Genomic DNA, 21,729 nt, shown 5'->3' with positions numbered 1-21,729 from the left:
AAAAAATACAAAAAAACTAGCCGGTGGTGAGCCTGTGATCCCAGCTACTCAGGAGGTGAGCAGAATGGCGTAAACCAGGAGGGAGCTTACAGTGAAACTAGAGATCACTTCACTGCACTGCAGCCTGGGCAACAAAGCGAGACTCCATCTCAAAAAAAAAAAAAAAAAAAAAAAAAAAATTCGGAGAATAAGTGAACGAATGGGGCCGAGGTTTTGCTGCTCAAGCGATTATATTCTAAGGTGGACTCTTGGATTTTAAAAGTGTGGCTTGTCGAGTCAGGTTTCGGGTTTCAATCCTGCCAGCCTCTGCCGCTTACTGCCCATGTGTCCTTAAACATTCGTTTCCCTGAACCCTAGGGTCTACATCTGTAAAACTGGCAGGATTGTAGTTAAGGATAAATGAGATAAGCATGAAAAGTGGCTAGCACGATGCCTGGGACTTAGCAAATGCTCAGTAAACAGAAACGATTATTTTTGAAATGTGAAAATGAACCGTTCAAAACGACGGGAGTTTAGAGGGACTAGATTTCTGCCAGTTTTTTTTCTGTGTGGGAGGTGTTAGGGTGGGAGGGAGGGAAGAGGGAATGGAAGACTGTGTAAGGTGGGCTTGGTTGGATCAGACACTCGAGTTTGGAACAGTCAACTGCGATCTGGGCACAGGGGCGGTGAGGGGAGCTTATGGTTTTTCTTGGGGTGGAGGAGGAGGCTAAGGGGAATCCATGCCCCGGAGGAGGCTGAACGGGGTGGGGCAGACCGTGGCTCCACTCATGGTTTCCCTCTTTCTGGAAGTGTGACGACTCTCTCCGAGTCTCTGTAAAAGCGGGGCCGTAGTGAATTCTGGCGAGGGGCCCTCGGTGGACCGGGAACTGGTGCCACAATTGCAAACGGGCACCTGCGCCCGGAGGGGGGCGGTGACGCGGGGGCGGGGCTGGGCCCTGGGAGCCGCGCGAGGTGCGGAGGTGCCGCCTTTCGGGCGGGGCGGTGACAGGAGATTGGATCCTGGGGCTGAGGATTGACGTTGGGGGCGGGGCGAGGGTGCGAGCTGGAGTCCGAGGCGCTGCGGTGACGCAAGGACGATTCTGAGGGTGGAGCGAGGGGAGGGGGTTGGCTCTTGGAGGCCAGGCGGTGGCGCGAGGCTTGGCGTTGGGGGCGGGGCGGTGGCGCAAGATTGACATTGGGGGCGGGGTGGGGGCGTGGCGGTGGCGCGGGATGGATTCTGGGGTCGGGGCGAGGCGCTGAGGTGCGTCCTGAGGGCGGGGCGAGACGCAATTGCGAACCTGGGGGCGGGGTGAGGCCTTAGAGACGAGTCCCGGGCACTGGGCGGTGACGCGGGGGCAAGTTCAGGGGCGGGGCGGTGACCAGAGAATTGACCCTGGGGGCAGGGCGAGGCGCGGAGGTGCGTTCTGACGGCGGGGCGGGGACGCAAAAGCGAATCCTTGGGGCGGGGCGAGGCCTTGCACATGGGTCCTGGGGGCGGGACGGTGACGCGGGGGCGGGGCGGGGACGCGGGGGCGGGCCCGGGGGGGGGGGGCGGGTCCTGGGGACTGGGGCGGGCGGCCGAGGCCCGGAAGCAGACTGAAGCTTTTCGCCATGGATGAAGCGGACCGGCGGCTCCTGCGGCGGTGCCGGCTGCGGCTGGTGGAGGAGCTGCAGGTGGACCAGCTCTGGGACGCCCTGCTGAGCCGCGAGCTCTTCAAGCCCCACATGATCGAGGACATCCAGGTGCGCCCCCGCCCCTGGCTCCCTGGCCCCGCGCTGCACGGCCGAGTCCCCACGCCCCTCGAGGAGCCATTGTGCGGGAGCCTAGCTTTCCCTGTGGCTTCGAACCCCTCGGCGGAGACTAAGAATCCCAAACACCTCTTAGTCGGGTGTTCGCTAAAGCGATTCCACGCCATACTCAGTCAGCGTCCACCGTTAGTGCTTGTGTTTCTTGTGTAAAGGAAAAATGTGAGACCCATCTTGAAAACTTTGAATAAGAAACAGTTCATGAATCGGAGAACACCAGACTGAAAGAGGTTTAGTGTTGTAATGACCAAAGGTCAGAGGCAAGTATTTGTTGGGAAAATGTGGAAGCAAAATAATGAAATTATTTGATTGGTTTGCAGTTACAAAATTGCCTTTTTTTTTTTTTTTTAAAGATCTGTTAGTTGACTGCTTATGCTTGCTTATCATTGGCTGGAGTTAAGTTTTATTTCTCTCTAACATAAGCATTTATCAGATATGACCCAAGTTAAATTTTGCTGTTTGCAGTTTAAGCAAGATTTAGGTCACTAAGGATACCTGATCGGTTTTGTCTGCTCAGGAATTATTCATGGTTGGTCTCCATTTTAGTTTACTTTAATACTTGCGAGGAAGGAGGCGTGTGCGTTTTTACTTTTCTAGTATGGAGATATTGGGAACCCACTTTGGCATCAGACTGCCTGGCAGCGTGTTCTTGGGCCAGTCATTTACCCTCTTGGAGCCACGGTTTCTGGGCTGTGAAATGGGGATAAGAATAATACTGTCATAAGGACTACATGAAATTATGGATGTGAAACAGTGTAGTGCCAGGCACAGAGCGAGGGCTCAGTGTGCCCTGCCCTCTTTGGCCAGCCCCTTCTGTGTTCAGTTTATGTTTTGTTAAGAGGTTTTGGGAATGACGGGACCTGATGCAGGTAATGGAGAAAAATAAAGTCAAACATTTGAGGTTTTCTTTAAAAGCACTTTCTCATCTTTGTCTCATTTGACCCTCATCACAGGCCTGTGAGGACACAGGAGATATTTCCTACCATGAGGTGCATTAGGCGTGAGTGGCTGGCTGGATATCCCTGGCCAGTGCCCTGGCCCAGGGAAAGAGTCTTTAAATAATTGAGTATCATATGAGTAATTATTCATTAATAATAAAATAAGTCTTGTGACTTCTGTTTGGCCCCTACTGGGGAACAGAAATGGTTTGAGGCCACAGTCCTTGCCTTCAGGAATGTTCACGGGGATCAGAAACTCAGTGCCTGTGGAGGCCTGATGGATGGGCATCATAGTGGATACCTTTGCACTGCTCTCTGACTCCAGCTGAGTATGGCCATACCAGCAAATGGCCCAGTATTGCCAGATCTTTCACTTATTTGAGGCAGGGTCTCACTCTTGCCCAGCCTGGAGTGCAGTGATGAGATCATGGCTCACTGCGACCTTGACCTCCTGGCTTAAGTGGTCTTCCTGCCTCAGCCTTTAGAGTAGCTGGGACTTTAGGCACATGCCACCATGCCTGGCTAATTAAAAAAATTTTTTTTTTGTACAGATAGGAGCCTTGCTATGTTGTCCAGATGAGTCTCAAACTCCTGGCCTCAAGTGATTCTCCTGCCTCAGTGTTGGGGTTACAGGTGTGAGCCACTGTACCTGGGCCAGCTTTCATATTTTAAGAAAGAAGCTGGAAATCTTGATTCTTCTGTCAAATTCCCTGGCTTAAAATGTTAGCAACAAATTCAGAAATTTTTTAAGAACCTTGTGGGAACCACAGGTTGCCATTTTGCCACCCTAGTATGGCTGAAAAACAGGCAGGTTTTGGATCTGGGCTCTCATCCTGGCCTTGTAACGTATTAGCAAGTCGTAAAAAACCACAACCAATGAACCAAACAAACAGAAAAACCCCTTTCTGTGACTCAGTTTCCCTGAAATTTCTTACCCTAAAAAGTTGGGAAATTGTAATTTAACTCTATAAGGTTATTGAGGGAGAAAAAGATGAACCAATCCTTTTACACAGTGTTGACCTCCTGGAGTGTTTAGCAAATGTGGAGAGAAATCTAAACACCACCATCTATTTGCATGTGGCCAACTGCTCTGCTAGTGAGACTCACCTTCTTAGTGGCACTACAGGTTTGTAGTAGCCATTAGCCACATGTGGTTAAAGGTAAATTTGAAGTAATTAAAATTAAATAAAGTTAAAAATCTGTAGGGTCCAGCCCTACAGGGCCTGTGGGTTTTTCTCCTTGTGTGCGGAGACGAGAGATCGTAGAAATGAAGACACAAGACAGATAGAAGAAAAGAGAGCTGGGCCCTGGGGACCACTACCACCTAGACGCAGAGACCGTAGTGGCCCCAAATGCTTGACTGCGCTGTTATTTATTGGATACAAGGCAAGGGGGCAGGGTAAGGAGGGTGAGTCATCTTAGGTGATTGATAAGGTGAAGCAGGTCATGTGATCATAGGAAAGTGGGCCCTTCCATTTAGGTAGCCGAAGCAGAGAGAGAAGGCAGCATACGTCAGCGTTTTCTTCTATACACTCATAAGAAAGCAAAGACTTTAAGACTTTCACTATTTTTTCTACCGCTATCTACTACGAACTTCAAAGAGGAGCCAGGAGTACGGGAGGAGCATGAAAGTGGACAAGGAGCATGACCATTGAAGCACAGCACCACAGGGAGGGTTTAGGCCTCCAGATGACTGCGGGCAGGCCTGGATAATATCCAGCCTCCCACAAGAAGCTGGTGGAGTAGAGCGTTTCCTGACTCCTCCAAGGAAAGGAGACTACCTTTCACGGTCTGCTAAGTAACACGTGCCTTCCCAGACACTGGCATTACTGCTTGACGAAGGAGCCCTCAAGTGGCCCTTTTGCGGGTGTGCAGAGGGCTCACATCTTGCCTTCTAGGGCACTTCTCACAATGTCCCTTCAGCACCTGACCCTATACCTGCTGGTTATTGCTAAGTTATATTAGCAATGCAACACAGAGTAATATTAAAAGCTAATGATTAATAATGTTTATAATAATGATTGATAATTATCCATGATCATTTCTGTATCTAATTTGTATTATGACTATTCTTATTCTAACTATTTTCTTTATTATACTGAAACAGTTTGTGGCTTCAGTCTCTTGCCTCGGCACCTAGGTAATCTTTCGCCCACAAAAATTCAGTTCCTCAGTTGTACCACCCAAGTGCCCAGTGGTCATGTGATGTATGGTTACCATATGGGACAGTGTAGACCAAGAATATTTCCATCATCACGGAAGGTTCTCATAGACAGTGCTGCTGTAGGATAGTTGAGGACATGGTGCCATCTTATCCCTGTGGATCCTGAGAACCTGTCCAGTGCTGGGTGTCTGAGGACAGGTAGCAGATAACCAGAATCTTCCTTCTGTCTTAGTGACTGACCCCACCATCCTAACACCTTCAACTTTTTTTTTTTTTTTGAGATAGGGTCTTGCTGTGTCGCTCAGGCTGAAGTGCAGTGGTGCTATCACAGCTCACTGCAGCCTTAACCTCCTGGGCTCGAGCCATCCTCCTGCCTCAGCCTCCTGAGTAGCTAGGACTACAGGTGCATGACACCGTACCTGGATAATTTTTTAAAGTTTTTGTAGAGACAGGATCTCACTGCATTGCCCAGACTGGTGTTGAACTCCTGGGCTCAAGCTATCCTCCCACTTCAGCCTCCCAGAGTGCTGGAATTGCAAGCATGAGCCACTGTGCCTGGCCTACCTGTCAACCTTGACCCTTGCTCTGTCTTCACAGTCCCACCAGTCAGTGCCCATGTTCTGTGGACCCTCCCTCTTTGTATCTCTGCTTTGTCCTTTCACTTCTCTCTATTTTAGCTGCACCATCTGTGCTGCCTTCTGGTCTGGCTATGGCTCACTCCTTTCCATTTTTCACCCTGACCCCAGGATGATTTTTTGAAAAGGCATATCTGTCTCTGTCACTCCAATCTTAAAACTCTTTCGTGGCCAGGCACTGTAGCTCATGCCTGTAATCCTAGCACTTTGAGAGGCTGAGGTTGGCGGATCGCTTGAGGTCAGGAGTTTGAGACCAACAGCCTGGCCAACGTGGTGAAACCCCGTCTCGACCAAAAAATACAAAAATTAGCCAGGCATGGTGGCGGGTTCCTGTAGTCCCAGCTACCTGGGAGTCTGATGTGGGAGAATCACTTGTACCTGAAAGGTGGAGGTTGCAGTGAGCTGAGATGGTGCCATTGCATTCCAGCCTGGGTGACAGAGCAAGACTCTTTCTCAAAAAAACAAAAATGAAAAACAGACAAAACTGATGGCTGGCCACGGTGGCTCATCCCTGTAATCCCAGCACTTTGGGAGGCCAAGCCTAGAGGATCACTTGAGGTCAGTTCAAGACCAGCCTGGGCAACATGGTGAAACCCTGTCTCTACTAAAAATGCAAAAGAAATTAGCCAGGCATGGTGGTGTGTGCCCATAATCCCAACTACTCCGGAGGCTGAGGCAAGAGAATCGCTTGAACCTTGGAGCTGGAGGTTGCAGTGAGCTGATATTGCACCACTACACTCTAGCCTGGGTGACAGAGTGACACTCTGTTTCAAGGAAAAAAAAAAAAAACTCTTTGGTGGCACCTGACAGGTCTCAGGATGAATTTCTTGGCCTGGCCACCCAAAGGCCTTGTCCCTTGCCACTGTCCACCTCCTACCTTATAAGACTCTGAATTCAGTATTCACTTCTGATACCCCCAGCCCCATGTGCCTTCCCTCTGGGCACTTGTCTCTTGCTGTGTCATTGCTGATTTGTCTGATTGCATTCCTCATTAGAAATTTGCTCCTTAAGGACTGACACTGTCCATGGTAGCATTTTTAGCACTTAGCATAGTGTCGGGCATCTTTTGCCCTGCAAAATAATGAACAGATCATCAGAGGCTGGTAAGTGGCACACACTTATCACACCTGCAGCTCCATTGCTGCCCACGTGCCTGACTGTTTCGACTTACAGTAGCTGGGAAACGGGGAGACAAGGTGAGAGCCGTTTAAAAGTACATGGGTAATTAGTATCCTGCCTCTCTTTCTAAACAGCGGGCAGGCTCTGGATCTCGGCGGGATCAGGCCAGGCAACTGATCACAGATCTAGAGACTCGAGGGAGTCAAGCTCTTCCTTTGTTCATCTCCTGCTTAGAGGACACAGGCCAGGACATGTTGGCTTCGTTCCTGCGAACTAACAGGCAAGCAGTAAAGTTGTCGAAGCCAACCCTAGAAAACCTTACCCCAGTGGTTCTCAGACCAGAGATTGGCAAACCAGAGGTTCTCAGACCGGAAACACCCAGACCAGTGGACATTGGTTCTGGAGGATTCGGTGATGTTGGTAAGTACTGAGAGAGTGATTGGTGGGTGGGCATGACATGTAGTCATCTGGGACTGACTGTGAGTACAGCTGGGTGGGCTGAGATTCAGAATTTAATTTTAGCATTGTCTTTCTGAATGCTCATAGGGATGGCAAAATTCTGGGAGGTTTTCAGGAGGTTGAATCTTGGCAGCCCCTCCTCTGAAAACCATGTGTTGAGGTCTGTTTTGGGTGTCCCAGGTTTTTTGTTTTTGTTTTTTTTTTCCTGCCTTTGAGATAGCGGGTCTCAGGTTTTGATCAGTGTTTCCAGATCCATCTATTGTTTTGGATTTGCCTTTCGGTCTGGGTGGGTAGCTTGGACTACCTTATGTCTGGGGGTAGGAGAGAGGCCTGGGTTCTATCTGCCCCATACAAACAGACATCTGCAAGGTATTTACCCTTACCTTCTTCCCTTAGAGCAACCCCGCAAGGCAGGTGTCATTAGACCCATCCTTGTTGATGGAGAAACTGACTGAAGCTCGTGGAAATTAAATACTTTGCCAAAGGCCACACGGCTACATCCAACAAAATGCATAAATTCCAAGAGTACAGCTGGGTGATTTTTACCTATGTGTACCCACAGGTAACTAACACCCAGATCGTCAAGATGAAAACATTCAGGGTCCTATAAGACTGTCCTCTCTCTTTCCATCTCTTCCCACTTCCCCTTTCCCAAAGTAATCACCGTTCTCATCTCCATCGCCAGAGATCCCTTTTGCTTGTCGTTGAACTTCAATATAAATCCTATATAGTCTTAAATACTCTTGAGCCTGGCTTCTTTCACTCATCATTGTATCTGTGAAATTCATTCATATCGTTGTGCATATCATTCTTTTTAATTTCTAGATGGCAGCAGTTCCTATTCTGAATAATCCACAATTTATTTAACCATTTTCCTATTGATGGACATGTGGGTTGTTTTCAGTTGGGACTTTGTTCCCATGGCAGCGTGTGGAGATCTAGCACTTCCTGTTTCATGGGTGCCTCGTGGACCATTGCATGGTATCATAGTTAATAATCATAATAGTAATGGTGAATATTATGGAGTGCTTGCTATTTGCCAGGCACTGTTCGGAGTGCTTACATAAATGATCTGATTTAATCTCCCCATCTCTCTTGTAAGGCAGGTGCTTTGCTGTTAGACAAAGTGAGCCACAGACTGGGACGCAACCTGTGCCAAATCACACAGCTAGTGAGGATTGGAGACAGGGCTGCAGCCCAGGCTTACCCGTTCTGTCTGCTCTGCAGGGTAGCCCCACGTGTGCTTTGTGGGACACACCTCATTGATCCAACTCATGCTGATGGACATCGTGTTGTTTTTGCAGTAAGCCTGGCATGTACGTCTAGTTCTGACTGCAGGATGTTTCTAGAAATGGAATTGTGTGTTAAAGGGTACTTGTTCCTGTCCTATAGATGCTACCAACTTATCAAAAATATGTCATTTTAGCCAGGTGCGGTAGTGTGAGCCTGTAGGACAGGCTACTTGGGAGGGTGAGGCAGGAGGACTGCATGAGGCTAGGAATTCACAGCCAGCCTGGGCAACTTGGTAAGATCCTGTCTCTAAGAAAAAAGAAATGTAAAAATTGTGTCTTTCTTTTTTTTTAATTGAGACAAGGTCTTCTGTGGCCCAGGCTGGAGTGCGGTGGCGTGATCACGGCTCACTGCAGCCTTGAATTCCTGGGCTCAAGTGATTCTCCCCCTTAGCCTCCCAGGTAGCTGTGTGCTATTTTTTTTTTTTGTATTTTTTGTAGAGACGGGATCTCACTATGTGGCCCAGGCTGTTCTCAATCTCCTGGGCTCAAGCAATCCTCCCACCTTGGCCTCCTGGATAGCTGTGCATGTTATCACCCCTGGACATTTTTTTTTTTTTTTTTTTTTAAAGAGGGAGTCTTGCTCTGTCACCCAGGCTGGAGTGCAGTGGCGCAGTGTCGGCTCACTGCAACCTCCACCTCCCAGATTCAAGCAATTATCCTGCCTCAGCCTCCCGATTAGCTGGGACCACAGGCACCCACCACCACGCCTGGCTAATTTTTGTATTTTTAGTAGAGACGGGGTTTCACCATGTTGCCTAGGCTGGTCTTGAACTCCTGGCCTCAAGTGATCTGCCTGCCTCAGTCTCCCAAAGTGCTGGGATCACAGGTGTGAGCTACAACTCCCAGCCCATGCCTGGCCAATTTTAAAATTTTTTGTAGAGATGGGGTCTCACCATGTTGCCCAGGCTGCCCTCAAACTCCTGGGCTCCAGTAATCTGCCCACCTTGGCCTCCCAAAGTGCTAGAATTACAGGTGTGAGCCACTGCACCCGGCCCAAATGGTGTCATTTTATAATCTCACCAACTATGAGTGAAGGTGACCACTTTCTCACATTCTTGCGAACAGTGAGTATTGACATTTTTTTCCTGTGTGATGGGTAAAAAGTGCTGTTTTCTTTCAACAAAAATCCAACAAAATTCATTCATATTGTTGTGCATATCAGTAGTTCATTCTTTTTAATTTCTAGATGGCAGCAGTTCCTTTTCTGAACAATCCACAATTTATTTAATCATTTTCCTGTTGATGGACATGTGGGTTGTTTTCAGTTGGGGCTTTGTTCCCATGGCAGCGTGTGGAGATCTAGCACTTCCTGTTTCATGGGTGCCAGGTGGACCATTGCATCGTATCAAAATTAATATTCATAATAATAATGGTGAACATTATTGAGTACTTGCTGAATAACTGATTTTTGGGCAATCCACTAAGGCAGAGAAGCAGACAAACATGATGAGGGTATGAAGCTGCATTTGCTTGAAGTGTAAGGAAGAAGACTGGTTCTGGAATTGGCCATGTGCATTACTATCCTGTAAAGGAGACAGGCAGAATAGAAAGCTCATCTGTTGTTATTTGGTTTTGGGAAATGTCAACGTGAGTCATTTAGGACCAACAGTCAGAATTTGAAACTTCCTGTTTTTTTGGAAGGTGTTTTATTTCCTATTTGTTGTGAATATTTATTCCCAGTAGGAGCTTAATTCTGAAGGGTAAATAATAACAACAATAGTAAGATCACTTAATTTTTTTACCTTATTATTATTATTTTTTGAGATAGGGTCGTACTCTGTCACCCAGGGTGGAGTGCGGTGGTGTGATCTCGGCTCACTGCAACCTCTGCCTGCCAGGTTCAACCAGTTCTCTCACCTCAGCCTCCCGAGTAGCTGGGGCTACAGGCACGCCACCATGCCTGGCTGGAGATGTCCTTTTTAGGTGCTGGGCCTTAGACTCCTGAGTACTGCATGGGAATGCTTCCCAAGGTAGGTTTCATGGTGATCCACAAAGGAAGAGCTGTGTGTTCATACGTATGGGAATGTCGGGCTGAGCAAGAATAGGGCCAGCAGCAGAGCCTTTCATAAGTGAGTACAGGAAAGGATGCTGTAGGTCAGCGTTTCACACTGGGGACGATTTTGCCCCGACCTCCAAGGGACATTTGACAATGTCTAGAGACAAATCTGGTTGTTATAACTGAGGGTGGGTGGGTGCTACTGGCATCTAGCGAGTAGACAGAGTTGCTACCAAAACCCAACAGTGTACAGAGTAGCTATGCACAATAAAGAAGAATCTGGCCCAAAGTGTTAGTGTGGTGGGGCTGAGTACACACACCACACTCATACATATTCATTGAGCTTGAGTGTCAATGAATAATAATAGTAATGATGGACACATCAGTTTTATTGAGTTGTCAAGTGTGTCAGGTGTTGTTCTATGTGCCTCACATGTATTAATCGTTTGAGGTGTCATCACAATCCTATGAGGTTGATAGTTGCTCCTATTATCCTGTAATACAGATGGGCAAATCAGAGGCCCAGAGACTCTGAGCTCCTTGCCCATTGTGACACAGGTGCTAAGTGTTGGAGTTGGGATTTGAACCCACGTACCTTGAACTCACTCCATCACTGCCTCATGAAGAACAAATGGCTCTTTCTCTTTCTTGGCCCTACATTTGTGCCATTACTCATTAGCTCATGCAGATGTTTGCTAAGTACCTGTTGGGTTCTAGGTGTTGGGGATGCAGCTTCGAACAAGGATGTCCAGTCCTTGCCTTCACCTGGAGAGGGGCAGATACTCAATTCATGCTTGCATAATTTGGTCTTGATTCACGGCTGTGGGTAGTGCTATGAAGAAGCTGAACACAGTGCTTTAGAGGTGCATCATCGGGGACCCACCAGAGAGAGTGGCTTTGTCTTCGTATATTCAGAGGAAAACGACTTTTCCTTCAGAATGGAAGGAACTTTCTTAGTTTCAGACATGATGCCTTGTGTGTAACTGCTTGTTCCAGCCAGGGCCAACTGCCTGGGAGGGCTGGGAGAACAGTTGGTAGCTGTGTTCTCAGGATTCTCCAGAGAAACAGAACCTACAGCGGGTGTGTGTGTGCATGTGCGTGTGTGTATAAAACAGCATCTTTTGTTCAATACTGCATCCCCAACACCTAGAACTCAGCAGGTAGTTAGTAAACATTTGCATGAGCTAATGAGTAATGGCACAAATACAGAGACAAGAAAGATAATGAGCCATTTGTTCTTTTTTTTCTTTTTTTTTTTTTTTTGATACAGAGTCTCGCTCTGTCGCCCAGGCTGGAGTGCAGTGGTGCAATCTTGGCTCACTGCATGCTCTACCTCCTAGGTTCATGCCATTCTCCCACCTCAGCCTCCTGAGTATCTGGGACGACAGGCACCCGCCATCACAATCACGCCTGGCTAATTTTTTTGTATCTTTTTTTTTAGTAGAGATGGGGTTTCACCATGTTAACCAGAATGGTCTCGATCTCCTGACCTCATGATCCGTCCACCTCGGCTTCCCAAAGTGGTGGGATTACAGGTGTGAGCCACCACCATACCCGGCCAAACCATTTGTCCTTTATGAGGCAGTGATGGAGTGAGTCCGAGGTACTTGGGTTCAAATCCCAACTCCAGCACTTACCAGCTGTGTCACAGTGGGCAAGTAGTTGAGTCTCTGGGCCTCTGTTTTGTATATATACATATACACACAAACACACACAGATATACATAGAAAGATCTATACATATATTTTTATGTGTGTGTGTATATATATCTTTATCTAAAAACATATTTATTACAAGGAACTGGCTCATGCAGTTGTGGAGGCTGAGAAGTCCCATGGTCTTCCATCTGCAAGTCAGAGACCAGGAAAGCTGGTAGTGTAGTTCCAGTCTGGTTCTGAAGGCCTGAGATCCAAGAGCGCCACTGGTAGAAGTCCCATTCCAAAGGCAGAAGAAGACTGATGTCCCAGCTCAAGCAGTAAGACACAGAGAGATCAAATTCTCCTGTTCTCCACTGTTTCGTTCTATTCAGGCCCTTGATGGATTGGACGCGGCCCACCCTCCTGGGGAGGGCCATCTGCTTTACTCTGTCCACCTATTCAAATCCCATTCTCATCCCCAAAACACTCACAGGCACCCTGAGAAATACTGTTATATTTAACCAAATATCTGGGCACCCTGTGATCTAGTCAAGTTAACCTGTGAACTCAACCATCACAGTGGCTTTCTCTGCTCATGCCTTGCCTGGGTTGGAACTTCCTTGAAAGTAGAAGTTGGCTCTTCAGCCCTGCCTGGCTTCCTGGTCCCTTCGCTCTGGGGCTGGTGGCTGTTCTCACCTCCCATTATAACTCAGGGTTTCTGAGTCTCCAGTTCCCCTCTGGCAAATGGGGATGTGTGCCAGTACTTCTGTGCTGAAGGGCCTGCTCCGAGGAGTAAGCGAGGCGGTGTGTGGAGGGACTTCACATGGGGCCTCCTATTGAGTGAGCCTTGGGTGGGTCTCATTGGTCAGCGCTGCTTCCTTCTGTGATTTCTAAATTGCCAAGGGCTGGGGAGGGTCAGTCCCAGGGCATCTTCCCTTCTGTAGAGTCCCCCAGTTCCCCTACTTGCTTTCTGTGTCCTGACTGAAAATTACAGAGTGCCTTGACCACCCTGTGACCCAGCCAGCTGCAGGTTTTTCCCAGTAGACCTGAGCCTAAACCTGGGCCTTAAACATTCTCAGGCACTGATAAAAGGTATCTAGGTAGGCCAGGTGTGGTGGCTCACGCCTATAATCCCAGCACTTGGGGAGGCCAAGACAGACGGATCACTTGAGGCCAGAAGTTCAAGACTAGCCTGGCCAACATGATGAAACCCTGTCTCTACTAAAAATGCAAAAATTAGCTGAGCATGGTGGTGTGTGCTTGTAATCCTAGCTACTCAGGAGGCTGAGGCAGGAGAATTGTTTGAAGCCGGGAGACAGAGGTTGCAGTGAGCCAAGATTGTGCCACTGTACTCCAGCCTGGGCAACAGAGTGGGACTCTTGTCTGAAAAAAAAAAAAAAATTAGCTAGGTGTGGTGGTGTAGTCCCAGCTACTTGATGGCTTAGGTGGAAGGGTCACTTGAGCCCAGCAGGCAAAGTTTGCAGTGAGCCGAGATTGCGCCACTGCACTCCAGCCTGGACAACAGAGTGAGGCTCCCTCTCAAAAAAAAAAAAGAAAAAAAAAGGTATCTAGGTTATCGCCCAAAACACTGAAAGAAACCAGCCCTGGCCCGGAGCCAAATTCCTTAAACCCTCATGTAAACTCCTTACCCCGATTCCTTCACTGTGGACCAAACCTAGGTAGACTCCCATTTTTTCTTGCCGCTTCCCTCAAGGATTGCTGCAGCACTCTAAGTTCCCTAATAAATGTTTTGGACGACTGCGTCAGGGCGACAGAGCGAGACTCTGTCTCAAAAAGAAGAAAAAACATCTCATGACCTTTTAAGCTGGTGACCAGTCAACTTCTTGCTAAATGAAAACTCTTTTGACATTGATGGAAAATAATCATCTTTATTCATTTATTCATTTATTCATTCTGCAAGTACTTCCGGAGGACCTGCTGTGCACTGGGCCCCTATGAACACTGCAGACAGCGAGCATCCGCTCTCCTGAGCTTCCCTCACCTCTTTCTGCTCTGTAATTTCTTCTCAATGAGACACCATCTCTATACTCTCTGGTGTCTGGCTTTTTTTTTAACGCAGCACATTCTTTTCTTTTTTTTTTTTTTTTTTTGAGATGGAGTTTTGCTCTTGTTGCCCAGGCTGGAGTGCAGTGGCACGTTCTCGACTCACTGCAACCTCCGCCTCCCAGGTTCAAGTGATTCTCCTGCCTCAGCCTCCTGAGTAGCTGGGATTACAGGTGCCCACCCCCTCACCTAGCAAATTTTTTTTTTTTCTTTTTGCATTTTTAGTAGAGAGGAGGTTTTACCACGTTGGCCAGGCTGGTCTGGAACTCCTGACCTCAGGTGATCCACCCACCTCGGCCTCCCAGAGTGCTGGGATTATAGGTGTAAGCCACCGCGCCTGGACTTACACAGCACATTTTCTAGGCTATCCTGCCTTGCATGTATCAGTGAAGCGGCGTCATTCATCTGTGGTAAATACCCAAGATTCATTGTCTTCACAGCCATGGAAAACCAGGACACGGACATACAGTGAGGTTCAGAGTGGAAATATAATAGGCGAAACAAAGAAAAGAGCTCTCTGCCGCAGAGACAGGGGTCCCAGAGAAATGGGTTGCTGCTTCTGCAGTGGAATGCAAGGGGTTTTATAGATGAGCTTGAGGAGGAGATGTCTGATTTACAGGCCAAGGTGGACCGATCATTTGAGGTTAGGAGTTTGAGGCCAGCCTGGCCAATATGGTGAAACCCCGTCTCTACTAAAAATACAAAAAAAAAAATTCAGCCGGGTGTGGTGGCAGGTGCCTGTAATTCCAGCTACTCGGGAGGCTGAGACAGGAGAATTGCTTGAATCTGGGACGGGGAGGTTGCAGTGAGCCAAGATTGCACCTTTGCACTCGAGCCTGGGCAACAAGAGTAGGAAAAAAAAAAAAAAAAGGAAATGATTTGGGGACTGCTTTTTGTTAAAGGGGAAATTCTGCTGAGGACTGTTTTACTCTCACTATCTGCCTAAATTCTATCTCCTGTATCATCAGTAGCTCGTTCCTTTTTAGGCTGTATAATGTTCTCTTGTGTGGCTGTATCACAATTTGTATATCTATCATATTGTTGGATTGGTTGTTTCTAGGTTGGGGCATGATGAATAAGGCCTCAGGGAACATTTTGGCCAAGTCTTTTGTGCCCATTTGCACTCCTTGTTCTTTGATATATACCTGAGGGCGGACTTGCTGTCAGAGGGTAGGTGTGTGTTTAACTTTGTTAGAAACCTCTAAACAGATCTCCAAGGCGGCTCTGCCATTTGGCTCTCCCACCAGCAGCGTCTGAGGGTCTGAGTTGCCGCTGCTCTGTTCTTGGGCGGCTGTCCTCACAAAGCCCCTTGCCCCTCCTCTGCTGCACCCCAACATTATGTTTCCCTCTTTTGCTGTCTCCCCAGGTGCTCCTGAGAGTTTGAGGGGAAATGCAGATTTGGTGAGTCTCCATGAGATTTGGGGCTAGTATCTCCGGCTTTGGGCCCTTCCCTCTCCCCCTCTCAGGTGCTTCCCTGCAGGTGTGGCAGGAGCCCAGGGAACCCAACCCTAGGCAGGGCAGTGGGAGTCTGGTCCTAGCCTCCCTGACTCTGGCCCAGCACCTGCTGGGACAGATTATTCAACCCTGCTTTTCCTCATTTGCAAAGCTGGGGGCAGAAGCGGGGCAGACCTGATGAGGGGCAGGCATTGGGATCCGTACCAAGTTGCCACTCTCTCATTCACAAGTATTTATTATGTGGCTCCTGTGCTCTGTGCTGGGGCCACTTGGGAAGGAACCATCAGTCTGTTAGGGGAGAGAGAAGTTAGGCAAATGAGTATATAAATAGAAACAGTGATAAGTACCATCAACAAAAGAACAGGCTGCCTTGAGAGAGAATTACAAGGGGACTGAACCTGGGGAGGGAGCAGCCTTAGGTGCCCCCAGGTGGCCTGGGCACAGTTCTGCTGACAGAGTTCTCAGGTACGCCCCTGGCCTGGGTGACCTGTGAGGTCCTTTGGGATGAGTGCTCGTGGCTGTTGGATTTCCAGGTTACCAGCTCCCTTCCCTGAATACCAAGATGGGGGAGTCACCTTCTAGTGCTAGTCTATCCTATAGTTGCTTCTCTTTTGCCCTAGAATGCTGGGTGGAGACCCTGCTACTCCTTGTGTGGGAGGGCGGAGCCTGTTTTCTTCCCACCTCTCCAGACTGTCCCCTAGGGAGCGCGGGGAGAGCCTGGGTTTACGAGGGTCCCTGTGCTGGCAGGCTTACGTCCTGAGCATGGAGCCCTGTGGCCACTGCCTCATTATCAACAATGTGAACTTCTGCCGTGAGTCTGAGCTCAGCACCCGCACTGGCTCCAGCATTGACTGTGAGAAGTTGCAGCGCCGCTTCTCTTTGCTGCATTTCATGGTGGAGGTGAAGCACGACCTGACTGCCAAGGTACACTCACTGTCTGTGGAGGGAGACAGGGTGGGGGCCAGTGGGTGGGGAAGTATCTTTCGAGGGACCCCAAAAGCCAGCTGACTCCCCAGATGAGCCCTTACATCTGGAGGACCGTGGGAGGTAGGACGGCTCAGCGGCTACAGGTTCAAGTTCAGACGCAGAAGTCCGGGTTTGAGGACTGGCTGTCTCGGCTACCTGCTGTGTGACCTCCTGTGCCTCAGTTTCCTTGTCTGGAAAGCAGGAATAGTACCTACCTCCTTGGGTTGTTTTAGGGGTTTGATGAACAGTGCCCAAGCATAGCACCTTCTCCCGGAAAACGGTGGCTATTACGACTGCTGGGACTGTCAGCACTTCAGTACTGGCCCTGGGAAGCTGAGAAAGTGCTCTGCCCAGGCCTTTGGGTTGGGCCCTTTGTTGTTTTGTTTTTCTTGGTGGCAGGGGACAGAGTCCCACTTTGTCATCCAGGCTGGAGTGCAGTGGCGTGATCTCGGCTCACTGCAACCTCCACCTCCCGGATTCAAGCAATTCTCCTACCTCAGCCTCCTGAGTAGCTGGGACTACAGGTGCATGCCACCACGCCTGGCTGAATTTTTTTTTTTTGTATTTTTAGTAGAGACGGGGTTTCACCATGTTGGCCAGGCTGGCCTCAAACTCCTAACCTCAAATGATCGGTCCACCTTGGCCTCCCAAAGTGCTGGGATTACATGTGTGAGCCACCGCGCCCGGCCAGGCTGAGCCCTCTTATTGTCAGGAAGGGCCCAGTCTGCAGCCGGACCTGTCGGTGCTTCTGGCTCACCTGCAGCCCTCTCTTGTAGGAAATGGTGCTAGCTTTGCTGGAGCTGGCACGGCGGGACCACAGTGCTCTGGACTGCTGTGTGGTGGTCATTCTCTCTCACGGCTGTCAGGTAGGAAGCATCCCTCTGCTCCTTGGGCAGGCATTGGGTAAAGGCCGTGCCAAGAGGCCGTGCAGGGGCCATGTCCCTTCCTGTGTCCAGAACACCCTTGGCTTTGTGGAAAGGGGCTGTGGGGCCCTGCCCACCTCCTGTTGTTTTCTTGGGAGCCATGTGGTTTGAGGAGTTGGCTGCACCTTTCTGGGCAGGTCGGTGTTCCTGGGAGAAGCTCTCTGGGAGAGGGAGGGCAGAGACCAGGTCTGCTCACGAAGCTCCTGCCCCCAGAATTTGTTCAGAGGCAGGTACAGCACACATATTGTCTCAGCTCCTGTCTCTGTCCTGTGAGGCATTGTCCCAGGCCCCTTGCTGCTGGTGAGACTCAGGACACCAGGCCCACTGGGGGCTTGGCCCCTTAAGTGTTTGTCATTGTGATTAAGCCCTTACCCCTTCCTGGACCTTAATTTCCTCATCTTTTAAGTTGAGGAGTTGGACAGATCACAGTTACAAGCTGGGGCCTGGAGTCTCCCTGTGGTCTGCACAGTGTTTTGAAAACTGGCAAATTTCACATAAAAATCAGGATTTCTAGTTTCTGTTGACAAAGCGCAAAGGTCTGGCCTGACCAGGCCAGCATCCTCAGCCAGTAAAACTCCAGCCTGTGGCTGGGAAGGGCTTTTCCTTTGGTCCTTTCTCTCATAATGTGGTCCCTAGAGCTCATGAGGAATGTGGACTCCCAGGCCCTACCCTGGACCTCTTCATTCCGAGTCTGCCCAGTAACAAGGTTCCCAGGTGATTTCTGTGCACTTAGGTTTGAGCTGAATTGATTTAAAGCAGCCACTCTCAGCATTGAGCTGCCTCAGTCAGAGGGGCCTGGAGGACCAGACTGCTGATTAGGAGGTCTGGGTGGGGCCCGGGAATTGCATTTCTTACACGTTCCCAAGCCGTATCGATGCTGCTGCTGCAGGGGCCAGACTTTGAGAACCACTGGTCTAGAGGCCACAGCCAGCACTCTCCAGGCACACTGTCTGGCCCCTAGAGGCACATGAGTTTGAGATGAGACCCCTGGAATAGATGCTGACTAGGGTCTTTCCAGAACCAACCTGCTCTGTCTCAATCAGCCTCATGCCCCTGGCTTTGACCTTCCAAATCCTTGGCCCCCACAAAACTTCTGAACAGGCTGTTGGATTCCTACTCCAACTTCTTGGTTTTGTAACCAGGGTTCTTGGTCTTCTAGGCCAGCCACCTGCAGTTCCCAGGGGCCGTCTACGGCACAGATGGATGCCCTGTGTCGGTCGAGAGGATTGTGAACATCTTCAATGGGACCAGCTGCCCCAGCCTGGGAGGGAAGCCCAAGCTCTTTTTCATCCAGGCCTGTGGTGGGGGTAAGCAGCTTCTTGGCCTCCCACTGGGTGGGTCTGAGGAACAGGGAGCCACCACCTGCTTCTTTCTCCAGCCCGCCCCTCACAGAGCCCACGAGGTCTCTCCAGGCAGTCAGAGGGTACCACACATGGTCCGTTTTTGGCAGCACCTCTGCCTGGCTGGAGCAGGCCCCACTCTGTCGGCTCTGTAGAGGTTGGAGTCTTCAGTTTCATGGCACAGTGGCATCATGGGCTCGTGTAACTTTGGCAGCTTCAATTCCAGAGACTTGGCAAAAAAGAAACTAAACAGAAGAGAGAGGAGAAACCTCTTTTTATTTTTCTTGTCACCATTCCCCTGACCTCCATCAACCAAACCCCGTTTCCACTATCCCAGAGAAAGGGTGGCCACAGCTAAACTGCACGGAGAAACCAAAGAATTTAATTATTGGAATTTTCAAAAGCGTAGTTGTGGGGGTTCGAGGAATGTTTAGGGATTACTTGGGCTGGGCGCAGTGTCTCATGCCCAACAGTTTGGGAGGCCAAGGCAGGAGAATTGCTTGAGCCAGGAGTTCGAGACCCGCCTGGGCAACACAGCGAGACCCTGTCTCTATTTTTGTTTTGTTTTTTAAAGAATTACTTGGATTATTTGTAGTTTTTCTGTATGCTCTGATTTTAAACAACTCCTACTACAGTGTTACCTGATTTTCTTATAAAAAAGAGGGAAGAGAGGGAAACATGGGGATTCCTGGCTTGTGGGTCATGACAGGAATATCAGGGAGCACTAGAAATTCTGTCCCAGGGAGTCCCCTCTGCCCTAGACTCTCCACAGACTGGGACATTCAGAACATATATCAGTTCCTTGCCTCCAGCCTGATCTGCCAGAGAAACAGGCACTGTTACACCATAGTGCTGTCCAGCTTGTCCAGCTGTGACATGGGCACCTGTGGTGTATTTCTCCTGCGCACATCCAACTGCCCCATCCCTATTCCACGTTGGCAGAGTTGGGTGGAGGCTACCTAGGAGAGCAGCCTCTGGTCACATCATTCATCCAGTAGGTGTTTACTGAGCACCAGCTGTATATACCAGGCTGTGTGTTAGGTGCTGGGGATAGGGGAAAACAGAGTTTCAGTCTCCTGGAATTTATAATTTGACATGAACTGTATTAAATCACTGTCATAACCCATGCCCATAACTTGACCACAGGTGATTGAGAACACTTGATTAAACCCTGGATCGGCTACTGACCTGTCTATCACACAGCCCCAGGCCAGTTCATCTCTAGACATCTCAGCAAATGGGGAAAATAACAGAACCCACTCCCAAGCTCAGGTGATCCTCCCACCTCAGCCTCCTGAGTAGCTGGGGCTACAGCTGCCCACTACTACGCCCAGCTAATTTTTCTTTTTTTTTTTTTTGTAGAGACAGGGTTTTGCCATGTTGCCCAGGCTGGTCTTGAACTCCTGGGTTCAAGCGATCTTCCCACTTCGGCCTCCCAGAGTGCTGGGATTATAGGCATGAGCCACTGTGCCCGGAAAACTTTAATAATATTTAATGCACTAATTGGTGTGTGTACAGTGACTGGTTCATTTTAATAACTGAAAACCCAGACTGCCCCCCACTCCCACCCCGGACGACCCAGTGTCACATAAGAGCCCCCCACCCGACTGCCGCCAGCACAGTTGCCTCAGGACAGCAGTAATAGGAAGCAAGGAAGGCTGCCACTCTGGGGGCTATAGAAACCCTGCTCTGCCTCACCTCCTGTCTTGTCCATAGTGTGTGGTCCAGCAGTGCTCTTCCTCTGGAGCCTGCGCTCCCTCTTTCTCGTATGAATCAAATGAAAGACAGAAAGGGCAAGGGAATTAGGAATGCAGGCTGAGCGGGCATACCTGCTTTCTGGATAGTTAGCTGGTCTTGTGCTCCTCCTATGCCCCATCCAGTCTCAGTCTCAACAGCGGGGAGGGCCTTTGTCACTTGAATATCTGCTGTCACTCTTAGGACTCAGTAGTAGGGCTTCCAAGGGCTTTGGTGACCTGGCCCCTGACATTTCACCTCCCCCAGCCTGACATGCTTCGAGTCCCCCAGCATGGCCCAGCCTTCACAGGATGTCCAGGCTCTTGCTTGCTCTTCTACCTAATCCCCTGGCTAACTCTGTTTTTAAAATTCATTTTTACTTATTTTGTTTTAGAGATGGGGGTCTCACTATATTGCCCAGGCTAGTCTTGAACTATTGGGCTCAAGTGATACTCCCACCTCTGCCTCCCAAAGGGCTGGGATCACAGGCATGAGCCATCGTGCCTGGCACCTGGCTGACTCTTATCCATCCTTCTGGTTACAATTTATTGTCACCACCTACAGAAGGTCTTCCCTAAACACCCCCTTTCTTGGCCAAAGTCAGGGTTAGCTGGCCTTTGTGCTCCTGCAGCCTCTGTCCCTCCCCTGCCATAGCACTGTCTCATTGTATTGAGCTGGGTCTGTCCCCTGGTCAGCTCCGAGTAGAGGGCAAGGCCTACCCCACAGCCAGGCCCCCAGCCTGGCACAGAGCCCACAGTCCGGTTGCACCTCATGTGAATTCTAATTTGAATTTAAAGGAGAACCATATAAAAGCATCTATGTAGTTCATGCCTGTAATCCCAACAGTTTGGGAGGCCGAGGTGGGAGGATCTCTTGAGACAAGGACTTTGAGACCAGTCTCTATAACAAATTTTAAAACATTAGCCAGGTGTGGTGGTGTGTGCCTATGGTCCCAGCTACTTGGGATGTTTAGGCAGGAAGATTGCTTGGGCCCTGGATGTCGAGGCTACAGTGAGCCATGTTTGCCTTATTGCACTCCGGCCTGGGTGACAGAGTGAGACCCTGTCTCTAAAAAAAAAAAAAAACAAAACCAAAAAAAACTATGAGCCAAATTTGGCATAATGTAGATTTCCATCATTAAAACAGAAGTCACAGAAAACAGCAAGATTTCAAAGCCAGCATGCAGTGATGAAGATGCCCATTTGGAGCTGGGTTCCTGCTT

At 49.4% G+C, this 21,729-nt stretch overlaps 1 protein-coding gene across 3 annotated transcripts in view; it reads left to right on the top strand.

Moving 5' to 3' along the window:
• The first annotated feature begins 1,446 nt into the window (after window positions 1-1,446).
• Window positions 1,447-21,729, top strand: part of CASP9 (caspase 9) — a 43,969-nt gene continuing 23,686 nt past the window's right edge. For 2 of the 3 annotated variants that reach the window (XM_031664616.1, XM_003891163.3), the window contains exons 1-6: window positions 1,447-1,722; window positions 6,776-7,061; window positions 15,456-15,490; window positions 16,292-16,468; window positions 17,287-17,376; window positions 18,593-18,740. In XM_031664616.1, coding sequence (XP_031520476.1) covers window positions 1,591-1,722; window positions 6,776-7,061; window positions 15,456-15,490; window positions 16,292-16,468; window positions 17,287-17,376; window positions 18,593-18,740 — 868 coding nt within the window. In that variant the 5' untranslated portion in view covers window positions 1,447-1,590. The remainder of the gene's footprint in view (window positions 1,723-6,775; window positions 7,062-15,455; window positions 15,491-16,291; window positions 16,469-17,286; window positions 17,377-18,592; window positions 18,741-21,729) is intronic. The other variant, XM_017957458.3, reaches the window with a different exon arrangement.

This window comes from Papio anubis, chromosome 1 (genome assembly GCF_008728515.1).
Source record: "Papio anubis isolate 15944 chromosome 1, Panubis1.0, whole genome shotgun sequence".
Lineage (NCBI taxonomy): Eukaryota > Metazoa > Chordata > Mammalia > Primates > Cercopithecidae > Papio > Papio anubis.
Note: the sequence above shows the minus strand (reverse complement) of the source record. Positions and strands in the feature narration are given on the sequence as shown.